Genomic DNA, 13,570 nt, shown 5'->3' with positions numbered 1-13,570 from the left:
TAAATTGCATCTCGATGCATATTGGATGGAATATTCTTATGATTAAATGAAGAAACCCTATACTCGTTCAATTTTTTTTTGTTGGATGCGTAAGATAAAAAAGATGTGCCAAGTTGCATGTCATTATTGGCATTATTGGAGTAAATGCTCCATATGTCGCTTGGTATTTTACATCTTACATGGATGTTCAACTTGCCCAAACCTAACTACTATAAGTGCCTTGTGGGAGCTCACTGTCAATAATACTACCTAAACCCTTTGGTTTGTTGGTTGTCGAAGTTGGCTTACTCCTTGATATTGGATGGTGCAATTTGGATGGTTGATGTGGAAATGCTTCAGATAGTATTAGCACATGAGTTGTTATACACTATGTTTCAATTAATAGGTTGTTACTTTGTGTGGCCAACCATCTAATGACTATCATCATAAATTTTTAGCTATCACTTCTCGGGAAGTGACCAAACGATCCGCTTCACCTACTTCTCTGATGCAAGCAACCAGTCAATGAATAAGTAATAGAAAATTATGATTTTTAAGAAATAATGTAATGTGCGATACATAATAATCCTAAGACTGTTAGTCTGGAAGAAATATCGTTCATTTAGCAAATAACAGCGGCAGCTCTAATTGACGCGTTATCATAACAATAGAGTTTAAATACAAAGTAAAGGGAACCACCGCACAGACGTTAAGCATAATAGCTCCAGTTTAGAACAGCAATCCGTGCTTCTAATCCTCATCAGCAAACACAATAGCACCTTTTCTCAACTGCATAACAATGAAGATAGAATGGGTAAAAGGGGAAAATAAAATTGAATAAAATATAAGATTTTCAATACTAGGAAACAAATTCAGTTCTCCAAAGCAATTTTACAAGGAGAGTTTTCCATCGGGTGGTTTCAATTGGATTTTGGTAGGGGGCTTTAATTTTATATAATGAGAAGAATTCTTGATTATGGTTCCGCTCGAGACGGCTTTCTTACTTCTTCTAAAGCAGCTTTCTAGCAGTAAGAAAGCCGTCCCAAACGAAGTATATATCATTTAACTGAATGTAATTAGAACTCTATAGCAATTTTAAACTCGAAAAAAACTTTAGATATAGTTATTTTATTTTCACCTAAAATGAGCAAAAACAAAACATCACATATACTTGAAATTTCAAGTGGATCCAAAAAGAGTTGTCAGACATCCATTGTTACAACTTTTAGAGCTCGCTGGTTTCTTAGATACATTAGTGAAGATAGAATCACTTATTCGTAATGCCAATTTTAGATGAATGAAAAGTGAAGGAAACCAATGAAATTAAATTAAGACCCATTGGTGACTTCATTATAGATCTCCAACAGTTGATTTGGGATTCTGAAATTCACTTTCATATCAATTGTTTCACTTGATCCGAACATATTAAAAAGTGTCTTTCAATATGAATAAAAAGCATACAGAAAAAAATTTGCTTTATACTCGCCATAAATCAGTATTATATGCTAAGGAAATTATAAATTATTTTTCGCACAGCAAAAGGGTGAGCGTCTCACATATCTATACTACCATATAAACTGCATAGACATATTATTGGGAACAAGGATAACCCGAAGCAATGCTACTCTGTTAAAAACCTAATAAAAACATGTGGTAAATATAAAATAGAACATGAGAGAAAATCTGCATACCTGAGCCATCTGGCGATCCTTATTAAGCACTTGAGTCCTTTCTCTTTCTCCAAAAGATCTAAAAATCCTCTGCAGTAACCAAATATGAAAAAGTCAATTACATGAACAGAAGGGACAGTTGGGTTTCATTTGGGACAACTTTTTTACTGCTTTTTAAAATGTCCCAAATTTTTTGCTGCTTTTTAAAATGGATTTATAGTGCAAAAATTTCTTGAATTAGAAATCTTTATACTAAAAAGTCATTTTAGAAAATAATAAGAAAGTTGTCCCAAACGAAGCCTTAGTCAACAAACATCTTTAATATCAAAATGCATTGATGGATAACCGAAAGTAATCACTATAAAACAAGTGCATGGGCAACACAATTAAAAAGCTAGAGGTCAAATTGATTAACAGTGGGTGTTGTCACCTGAAAACCAATGTATAAATAAAAGGACCAATGATGCAAAATTGTCGCTCAATCGATAACAGAAATTTATCAACCTTCTTCTTGCTGCATGTTTATCAAGTTTGTTTGTTATCTCTGGGTGCTCACGTAAAATTCAGCACAAGATGGCGCACCAAATAATAAGATATTCAATAACTATCTAAAAATTGATCTCCAGAAACATAACATGAGATTTAATAATCAATTATGAGGCCTCGGGAATCAACTAAAATATGTGAACACCATGACAATCAATTTCTGAGGTGACGACACAGCTACCTACTAAAGCAGATTACACTTAATGATGGAAGAAGGCTCAGAAACATAAAACTGATTCTATTCATCCTTCTCTTGGACACTTTGGCTTAGACACGTTGGCTTAGAACAAAAACATTTTCTTAGCCTAACCCCAAGAATACAAAAGTTTAACATTATGAAATGCACATAAATTTCCTCAAAAGCATTAGAAGGCAGTAAGCAATGAATCAAAAGGCAGATAAAAAAGATTAATAACAACTGGGAGCAACTGATATGCCGGTTCAGGACCGGCCCAACCGGCTCGGCCAGGACCGGTTCGTGTTTACAGAAGGCGGGCTAGTCCCGCCTCCCCTATGGATGCCGCCCACTTTAGTGGGTCCCACTAGTCCAATTAAATTCAAATTTTGAAAAGGAGGGGGCGGCTAGGGCTTGGGAGAGAAATTTGTTAGAAAAGTTATTGTATTAAATATCATGAGATGTTTTAGGTTTAGGTGATGTTTTGATTTGTTCTCTATTAGGGTTCTTTGGCAACTTAGGCTATAGACTCTCTTGTCTAGAGATTTGGGAGAGGCAATCCTCCTCTCGAATTGAGGATCTCTTGTATCTTGTTTTCATTCTTGTTTGGTTTTGATTTTCCTACCGCAATATAACATTTTGGGGCTGATTTCGTCCAGATTTTGCATTATTCTCGTTGTTTTTCACCAATTGGTGATAGGTTTGCTTGCGAACTCAAGTATGACCCTTAGGGTTACTTGCAAACTCAAGTATTTCCTATCAGCAACATACAAGACGCAAATCTATCAGAATCAAAATACTAATGAGCACAGCTTTGGAGAAAACAGGAGAAATATAGGATAGTTAAGTACTATGAATGACCAAAACAAACCTTTTGTGTAGTTGATAAACCATTTTCCGCATCTTCTGTATGATCAAATACATTATGCAGGAATTCATTGTCCTGCATCAACATCAAACCACAGAATTATAAATAATTCAGCGATGTTTCAATGATAATAATACAATCAGATGCCAGATAAACAGTTGCAACAAGAACCTGGGCATGTTTAAGGAATCCACTTCCAAGAAAATGTTTTAGGAAGTTCAACTGTCAAGGAAAGATGAAGCAGCTCAGGAAAAAAGTTAAATTCCTGATTCAGTCGTTGCGAAAAAGAGCCTTAACAAGTTCACAAAAGTTGACTAAGATAATTTGTAAAATTAGTATGATACCATGCATAGAGCTAGCAGTTACGATCAAAGCTTAAAATTGACTCAAGTTTTGAGTCAATTCAAAATCAAATTGGCAAATTTGCATTGGGTTATTAGTAAATATCTCAACCCGAGCCATTTTTTGGGTCAGATTTTATCTGAAAATGGCACGCTTGCAATGAGATTCTAGCCGACTATACATTTATCCTATATTGTAAAATATTACAATTTTTATTGGTTTTAGTTCAAATAAGATTAATCCAAGACAACTCAAAATCTATTCTTTGTCGGCTTAAGGCCATAAAATTATATGTCCAACTAAGCCAAAAAAAATAAAAGTGAGAAAAGTAGTTTAACGCTAGTCTAATAAGAAGCTGTCATTTAACATTTTTTATATGCTACACTACACAGTAATTCCATGTTTAAATAGAAAGAACAACAAAAAAAGTATTCAAGAAAGATAGTTTGGCCAATTTTTCTACAGATAAGATGATGAAGCTCCATGCCTGAATTAATTTAGTCCATGTTGAAGTTGTCAGCACTCCTTGCTTCTTTGATAATTTCAAGGATGTCTCAGGCTGCTCTCCTTCCTATAATGCGGATTCAATTTAGAATTGCAAAAATATGCATTGTTTTTATCAAGAAATGTCAACAATATAATATAATATATATATATATAATATATATATATATAAGAACTGAAAATATACCTTAAGATAATCATAAATTTTCTGAAAGGTGTCCCGTTGCGTGTTTAGACATTTCTTATCAATTCCTTTGCCCCCTGCCTCCATCGACAGGCCTGACACCAGCAATATTATTTTTTCTTTCAACGACAATAAATAAATATGCCACTTGGGTTTTGAAGGAATGCCCTCTGTACTCTCAAGATCACTAGTGATATTAGATAGTTTTCCAGCCACCACAATCTCAAAGATGACAGCTATCGCTTCACCAGCAGCAATTCGGACAGCACGGTCACCATTTTCTAAGAGGTTGCAAAGGAATGTGATCACCCTGCAGTTTCATGTAATAAGAAAACTTTCTTATAACAAAATAAGCGAATAAAAAAGTTAAAAATAGCGAGAGATGGTGCAAACTTGACTCACTCAATCCAAATGTCCAGATCAACTCTCCAGCCACTCATGGTTGTCAGAAGAAATGACCACGCAGATAGCGCCCCTACTAATACAGCTGAGCTGGGTTTAGTGATAGTTCCAGCCTGAAGAACAAAAGAAAACAAAAAACAAATCAATACATTCATCTACAATATGCAAGTAAAGTGTTAGACCGGTCCGGCCGGTCCACATGGGACCGGCTCAGGTGGAGAACATGCGGTCGCATAGGCCGATCGGGCTGCCAAATCCAAGGGAACATTTTTGGAAAGATTTGTGAGGGAATAGGGAGGAAATTTTGAATGTAGGAATTGTTTAGGGATTTCCTTTTGATTTGTATGCATTAAATAGTTTGTTTTCCTAGGATTAGGGCATCTTGAATTTGGTTGAAAATTGAGATATCTTAGATTTAGGTTTTCTTTTGGGCTCTAGCGGCGTCTAGAGATTTGGGAGAGATCGATCCTCCTCTCAAATAGAGAATAGAGGATCAATTGTATCTTGCTATTTTTCTTCTACTAGTGAATTTCAAGTGTTTTCCCTCAGATTTTGCAATAAAATTACTGTTTTTGCTGTTTTCCATTGGAGTTGTGGACAATTTTTGTTGTTTTTACAGATAGTGTTAGGTTTTACTTGAAATCTTCGAGTACTTCCCATCATAAAGCTCACAGGAAAACACAAATAAAGCTATCTAAATTGGTTAAGATTTAAAAACTTCATACAACCTCAACCATTACCTTAGATAATGATTTAGGATGAATGATTTCCCACATTATTTTCATAACTGTTTCAGTCTCCTCCCAATTATTTGAACCAGCAAATGTGACAATTGCTAAACAATCCAGCACCTGTGGACATAAATTAAATTATTAAAAAAATACAATGGCAACTGTAAATCATGACACTTTAGCAAAAGCTAGCAAGGTTTAGGACTTACAGATGTTCTGACTGCATCAGGCCCCGATATGAGAGCACGAGAAAGAGATGGTATTGACTCCTCCATTATTTCATGTGTATTCTCTCCATTCCCAGCGGTAATGGCAAGGAAACCTTTTGGGAGAAATGGCAGAGTCAATTAGGAAAAGGTTTAAAGTGGTCACTTTCAAAGCATGATGAGACCTTACCAATGGCACGAGCAGCCAAGCAGACCTCCTTAGCCGAGCCGCGTTTAATAGAATTAAGATAAAGATGTAATAAGGTGATGCATCTGCGACACAAAAATAATCTCCAGTAAGAGATATCAGATATGGGAAGCAATCAAAGAAAAAGAGAAGGGGTGGGGGGAGGAATATGTCTTGATCCATGCAAAATATACAAATAGAATCCGTAGAAGTTTGAAAGGTTCATGATACTCAAGAAATACAATACAAAATTAAACCCACTGATATTTATTATGCACAAATCAGGAAAAGATGAAATTTAAAATGATGAAATGTAAGAAATATAGGCTAAAAACATAGTAGGCAGAATTGTTGAGAATCATAAAAAAAATGATGGTGGGAGTTGAACCCCTTGCCTCATTCTTACCATGTCGGAACAACTACCATATGAGCTAATGCTATAAGAGCGAAAGATAGTTTTACTAAGGATATAACCTAATGTAGCAGTATCTTACCATTATGTGCAATAAATAAATGAAAAAAAATAAAATAAAAAAAATGTGCAATAAACAACTGCAGGATATGATAACTACAATGATGGAAGGAATATTACACAGTTAACAGCACTTGAATGCTCACCTGTTTTCTATGAAATCAAGAAGCACATTTCCTTCAAAGGCACAAACAAGCCCTATCAAAGCCTTCTCTCTCGTGGATCCCCTATAATGGAGAAATAAGAACGACATTAGATAACAGGAAACTCCTTAACTTATCTTTCATGATGCCAATAAATAAAATTTCCTACAAAAACAAAATAAGAGTGAAAATATATCTAAAGCAAATTTTGTTGGGCTGGGACTAAAGGTATTGATGATAAAAGCTGCAAGAATAAGAACAACAGGAGTAAAAATGCTTCAAAATATGATCAATATATACTGAGAAATAAATAACCGAAGATTTAGAACCAGTAGGAGCAAACTCAAGAATATGACGACCAAATTATCAAGGTTTCATTTCCACATAAAAATCAATTTTATTTTTCAAAAAAATGTTTTACATCTACAAGCATTTTTTGGTAAAATTTACTTTTTTTTTAATTTCATATTCCAATCAATTAGATGAAACCAAATTTCTTCAGTTTGTTAACCTTTTTTTTTAATTATATTATGTCTGTCATGAAGAAAAATTATAACAGAATATCAGAAATAAAAATATGATATATTAGCATAACATTTGCTTTAAAATAAGAAAATATTTTATCTAAATCACAGGATATTTAAATAAAAAAATATAAAACATTGGCGATTACTTATTAAAGACACAGAATTTAAAAATTCAATAATTTATATCGAATATATTTGTATCTAAGGTTGATAAATAATTCCCTGAATAAGGTGAAATGCCTTATATATAGACGCATTAAATAGGTGTAATGATCAAGAAAACAAATAGTCCTCATTCCTTGAAGCCTAGGAAAAGTCGAGCAATAATTATGCAAAATTTCAATCATCTATAAATGGAAAAATTATTATGTGCGGAGTCCAGACCCCAATGGAAATGTGCCACGTCCGGTACCGAGCTTAGTACCCACTCGGTACCTAAGCGTAAACCGGACGGTTCTCCCGTCTGGTGTCCGCATAGAATAATCTCTCCTATAACTGAAGTACAAGTCACCAACAAAGCAAAATAAAAGCTTTTAACAAAATGTGTAGAAGAATAACAAGTCTAAGCAGCACGGCAGGCGCTCGACAATACGCTGAACAATTCTTCAGTCTACAGTAACCAAAATAAAAAACTTGCTAATCACCTATTATACTCAAGCCCTCCCACACGACTCTTCAATGAAAAAGACAAATCAGGGTGAGAGAAAGAAAGCCATCGTCCACTTCAACATGTTCAATAAAGTATAACAAAAAAACTTCACTTTAAATTTATCTTAGAAGAAGGCTGGGTTTGTTGCATCAGTAATGTGTTCAATTATGAATCAATTAACTATAAGCAGAAGCATTTTCCAACACCTTCTCATTATTATGTAACATCAGAACAATAACCCATCCTCTATTGAAATTGTTATCATTAATGCATACATTACTTATTGTACTTTTATGAACCTTGATCATCCATTCTCAATTGATTAATTTGATTCCATGAGAATTGAGGTGTAATTTTCTGAACATAGTCCCAAGATGTAGACTTTAATGATTGACTTAGTCATGTTTGGAGTATGATCGATATTTTTATGGGTAAAAAAGTGATGTTTAAGTTGTCAAAGCACTGATCTTTTTCATTTTTAACATATACTTGATGATAGTTAAATGGGCATGAAAGTGGATTATACTCAATCCATAAGTACTTATAACTCCTTAAATGAAATGAAGGTATAGTGGAGGATTTTAGATGATGGATAGATTTAAAATTGAATTTAGGTCTCTTTTATTTCTAGCTATAATGTAATTAGTTTAATTAATTTTGTTATCTAACATATTATTACATAACCATAGTCAACAAGGGCAAAATCAGCTTTACTTTTAAGGGTGAGCAAACTCAATACATGAATAATTAAAATAAAATTGATACACTATTAAAAGAAAACTATATTATTTTCTGCATACCCTTCTCTCTCATATATTTATGAGGTTTCAAAATGAACTCTACCGATACAATAACAATGTAACAAACAACGATACATCATCCATGGTATGGAAAGAAACAATTGGAAATATTACCATACTGGCAAGAAAAAAAAATCAAAGCCCCATTCTTTATCATGGCTAGAACCTTAAGGCTTTGTTTGTTTGAGCGTTTTTTTGCCTTCTCCGTTTTCGAAAACGGAGGAATTTTTTTTTTGTGTTGTTTAGTTCGTCAAATCACGTTCCTAATAACTCCTTTTTTTTCATTTTTCTGTAGTTTTGAGAAAGTTTTTTATATGTGCTTCTCCGTTAGAAAACTCCATTTTCTGAACTAATGTTTTTTAAAACTGTCTTTTACAAAAGCACAAAAAAAACAAACGAAGCCTGAATAACAACGCTAGGTTTCAGAAAATAATTTCAAATTCTCAAAAAACCTGGTCCATCATTAACCTTTGACAAAAAGTGTCAGGGAATCTAATCGCTTGCCAACCTTTAAAAAAAAAAATCAAGAAAAAAAAAATCTAGCCATTACCTTATTTAGCCTCGCTCATCCCTTAAATATTTTTAGCCTCCAGATTTCTTCTCCTTCAAATGCTAGGGTGAGCTGTGAGGGGTGCAGCGTGAGAGTAGAGCAGGAGAGAATGAGATGGGAGCAAGGTGGCGTTGGAGTAGTGCTAAGAGTTAGGGTAGTTTTTTTTTTTTTCATTATGGGCAAGAAAAATTATTGGGCATGCAAAATTACTAAATAACCCAACATATTAAGAAAACTTTCATCTTTTTATGAGCAGGCAATTGCCCACCCTGGGTTGTGCATGGGTTTTCCCTTGATAGGCATTAAGATTTGTAGTACTATGTCATATTAGAAATTTATATTTTCATCATAACCTAGCCAAATATATTTCAATTTTTGTTTGCAATTAAACTTATTACATCTCAGAAAATGCAAAAACAAAATGGTGGCAAACATGATCTAGGCTTATTGAACATAATTTTTTTCACAATAGAGCAATAATAATACTAATCAACTAGTGAAGAAGAGTAACCATGCTTGAAATGACAACCTGCAAGGTAGCGCTATCGGGCTAAACTCCACATTGCAGCAACAAAACCTACTGATGACAACCAGTAGCTCAAATAAGTCTAGAGCTGAGCATAAATAGGTTCATATGAAGAAGTGCAAAAGGTTTTATACTTTTATTCTTTAAGGGGGCACATGCCAACTGCATTCATTTTGGTGGTGAAGTGTGGGAAATTGCATTGTGTTTTTTTATCATAGAATTTGTATTATTTAGAATTTCTAGTGTTTTTTTGGTTGGATGAAGTTTAAATTTTTTTGTGAATTTATCAGCCTATATTTTGAAATGTGAATTTTCAACGTGCACATTCTTTGTTTTCTTAGATGTGATTTTATTTTTAAAATCTTTTGTTTGAAAGGATGTACTTCAAGTTATTGAATTTCCTAAATTGCACTTTAATCGGATATTGTCAGAACATGATCAGACTCTTTTGCGTCATTTGATGATTGCTTAGTACTTTTTGGAGCTCACTGGAATATGGCATAACTTCAATGGAGTTGGCTGAGGCTTGCTAGAGTTCTTCGTTGTATGGATTGAGGCTACTAAAGTTCATTGGAACCCAGTTGGCGTTGTCGAGTGGTTGGATCTTGCCAAAGCCCAAAGAGCTATGGCGGCCTCTTTTAGGGGTTTTATGGACTTCAAAATTCTTATTGATTTCTTATTGCATATAATAACATCATGGAATCTAGCAAATTCTGTTTTTTTAATTTCTTTAATTTATAACAACCAAATGAGCCGTAAATGGCAATCATTTTTCAATGATCATGTTGATTATGTTTTGGTTGTTCTTGCATATTTGATAGTGTAAAAGTACTTTTTTATGATTTCTAGGTTTTTCAAAGATGACACACAAATGAAGAGCGTAGAATAGAAGGGTTAATTTGCAAGTGTTAGATAAGAATTGTGTTTTAGGTAAATTGATTCACTTTGTTGCTCATTATTGAAAATCAACCATTAAAAAAGCGGACGAGGCGTCCGCATTTAGTCGCTCCTCAAGTCGAGGCGGAAGTCATGCGTATCGGGGCTTACTCCTCGAACCATCCAGCGAAGCCTACGATTTTTTCGCACGAGGCGTACGCATTAGAGCGTAACCCCTCAAGGCAGTATGAGGTACCGCCTTGAAATTTTTTCTTCGGTATATATGTAAATATGACGCAGCCGATTCATGTTCGTGTATTCGCGTATAGGATTAGGGCTTCCTGTGAGAATTGAAAGGCGAACTAGAGGCGAAGCCATGAGGGAAAGAGACGAAGCCATGAGGGAAGGAGACGAAGCCATGAGGGAAGGAGACGAAGCCGTGAGTGTAGGAGACGAAGTCGGAAGGAGACGACGCAGGGAAAGAAACGAAGCCAAAGTTGTGAATGCAGAAACATTTAGGCATCGGTTAGGTCGGAAGATCAGGTACGTGGTGTTGTGGCCTTGACTTTGACGTGCAGTAACGAAAGCTTGAATAACACCTGATTCGGCTTTCTTTCATTCGTCTGCTCAGTACAAGCTCGGTAACGAGTAGGTACATGCTCGGTACCGCTCAGTACAATCTCGGTACCGCTTAGTACATGCTCGGTACTTAGCGGTACACGCTCGGTACCGAGCAAGTACACGCTCGGTAACAAGCCAGTACCGCTCGGTACCGAGCAGTACATGCTCGGTACGCTCGGTATTGAACATATACAACAAACAGAATTTCAAAATTACTCTTATAATATAATTTTGTTCCGGGGGCGCTGCAGAATTTCAAAATTTTAAAGGTATTCTTAAATATAATGAATTATTTTGTATGTTACTATTGTTTCATTTTAAAGCTAATGAAATATTAACTGATATATGAGATAAAGGAAAAAATATTATAGATGAAGAAGAGTTGGAGGATGACTTTGACATTAATTATGAAGATTTTTCTGAAGACAATCAAAGTGATGATGAGCCTGCTTTGGGTCTTGATCCTAAGGGGATGTTTTATTTTTAAGTGAGTTTATTTTAAATCTTGTATTGCAGTATTATTATCTTAAAACAAATCTTCAAATTCATAGTTGACATAATATTTTGTTATTTTTTGTCATTATTTATAATTTTAAATTAATTTATTTTAATCGTTTTGAGGCTTACGCCTCGAGGCTTACGTCTCGTCTCACTTAGAAAAAATACCTCGATTCCCAATTTCGCTTTTTAAAACCTTGATTATGATAAGTGATAGCCAGTTTAAACTGCTAAAATAGCCTATTCACCATATATGGGGCAAGTTGTGTGTATCAAACCCTTCCTAGAACCATCATGATAGGAAACAAAGGAATTAGGTAAGCCCTCTTATTCCTTATAGCTTAACATTAAAAAATTATTGTCATATTGACCTTTTCGTTCATACATTTAGTAATTAAAACACTTTGCCGCAAAAACCTTAAAAACAAGTGGCATTATACCTCTCATCCTATAAAGTAAGTTCCAATAAAGCTGAGGTAACAATAAATTAACCTTTCAGGTCATGTCTGAACCTACACTACCGCCTACCCTTCTGCCCTCCATTGCACAAAAATGTAGGATCTTCTTTAATTTTGTGTAAGTTAAGTTTTATAAATAATGCTACACAAAATGAAGAAAAAAAAGACAAACTAAAAAACGCCATTGCACACCTAATTAACACCGATAGGATGATAAGTTCAATTATAGCTGCCCAAACCCAAGTAAAACAAAAGGCGAAATTTTTCTTGCACTATCATTACGCTTGACAAGGAAGATACTGAGAGTTGAATTACAACAAGGATTTACAATCAATACAACAAAAAAAAAAAAACTTTTGGTCATACTTTAGAAAAAACTCCCGAAATAAATTTAAGTATAGAATATATCTTTTCGAGTTATGTAAAAAAAAAAAATTTAAGATTGAATGTTGCAACAAATTCTATAACTCTTTCTGGGGAAGCAACCAAGCCATATTGAATTAATAGACCGTCACTTTAATCAATACCAAAATATAACCACCATACACTTTCAATACTTCATGGCCAAAAAACCCTCTTTAGAACAAAGTAGCAGAAGCTAATTCTAGATGAAAAGCATTAAAATTTCGGAAGAAATGTAGAAACTGCTTCTAGAAATAGAAGATAAAAAAAAGTCACAAACAATAATCAAAAGGTAAAATAAAGGAAATCACAACGCCACAAAATTGAGTTAAAGCAAGTACTAATTTAAGTTACAAAAATGTAGAGGTAAAGAAACACCTTTTTTCATAGAGAGCATCCAGACACTTCTCAAGCGTGAACTCCTGTGAGTCGACTCTCTCCGTCTCGTGAGCCAGGGATAGATCAGAGAAAGCCGTGGAAGAAGAACTCACGCTATCAGCGTCGCTGCTGTCAAACTGATCAGCTTTCTTCTGCTTTCCTGTAAGAAACTTCTTCATCAGAATTCAGAACCACCCAACTCCACGAAACAACCAAAACAAACCATCCAGGAAAAAAAATGAAGAACCCCTGAAGAACTTCAGATTTCTCCGACAAATAACACCAAAAAAGATCCGATTTGATTCTCTAAAAAACATTCATAAAAAATTCAGGATGGGAAAAAAAAAAAGTTATCCAAAACTTACGTTTCCCCATGACAGAATCTTCCCTCTGTATCCTTGAATCAAGAGCAGGCGAGAAGCGCGTGAAAAGAAGCAAGAGAAAGACAAACGTCACAGCAGGAATCGGAGAACTTCAGAATCTGAGTGAAATTCGCTATCATATTCAATGAAGAAGAGGAAGAACCGACGGCATGAAATCTACCAGAAAACAGCAGAGCCATGTTATAATCGCGAGATCAATTGACAGAAGCGATCGGATTGGGGATTACGTGGCGGCGTTAGCAGGGAAATCGGATAGAAGGAATGGACGTGGGCTAATAACCTTTCAGAAACGAGAGGAAGTAAATTGATTGAAACCCTAGAAAACTTCCCAATTTTACGTACGGAGTTCAGTCGTTGGCGTCTAACCATCGACGGATTTAGGATCCGCCGTTCGTTTATACAATGGGAAGATCATGACCGTATAGATTTACTTATGGTAATTTTCTCTAAAATAGCATGTTCCCGCAATATACCAGAAGCAAATAACGTGGAC

At 34.8% G+C, this 13,570-nt stretch overlaps 1 protein-coding gene across 1 annotated transcript; it reads right to left on the bottom strand.

Annotated features, from left to right (window-relative positions):
• Positions 1 to 505: 505 nt before the first annotated feature.
• Positions 506 to 13,368, bottom strand: LOC110096092 (interferon-related developmental regulator 2). The gene is made up of 13 exons (XM_020821863.2): positions 13,060 to 13,368; positions 12,695 to 12,854; positions 6,413 to 6,493; positions 5,798 to 5,880; positions 5,611 to 5,723; positions 5,411 to 5,521; positions 4,671 to 4,783; positions 4,272 to 4,578; positions 4,068 to 4,151; positions 3,410 to 3,460; positions 3,242 to 3,313; positions 1,671 to 1,739; positions 506 to 768 (listed from the first exon to the last, which is right to left on the bottom strand). Exons 1-13 carry the CDS (start codon positions 13,067 to 13,069, stop codon positions 730 to 732), a joined length of 1,293 nt encoding a protein of 430 aa, XP_020677522.1. The 5' UTR covers positions 13,070 to 13,368; the 3' UTR covers positions 506 to 729.
• Positions 13,369 to 13,570: the final 202 nt, after the last annotated feature.

Source organism: Dendrobium catenatum, unplaced genomic scaffold (genome assembly GCF_001605985.2).
Source record: "Dendrobium catenatum unplaced genomic scaffold, ASM160598v2 fragScaff_scaffold_1228, whole genome shotgun sequence".
NCBI lineage: Eukaryota > Viridiplantae > Streptophyta > Magnoliopsida > Asparagales > Orchidaceae > Dendrobium > Dendrobium catenatum.
Note: the sequence above shows the minus strand (reverse complement) of the source record. Positions and strands in the feature narration are given on the sequence as shown.

Bases quoted from the DNA above. Each gene is read 5' to 3' on its own strand.
- LOC110096092 (XM_020821863.2), bottom strand. The intron at 5,522-5,610 runs GTAAGTCCTAAA...TTATGTCCACAG, and splicing joins CTGATGCAGTCAGAACATCT to GTGCTGGATTGTTTAGCAAT. The intron at 3,461-4,067 runs GCATGGAGCTTC...TTTCCTTGACAG, and splicing joins CATGGACTAAATTAATTCAG to TTGAACTTCCTAAAACATTT.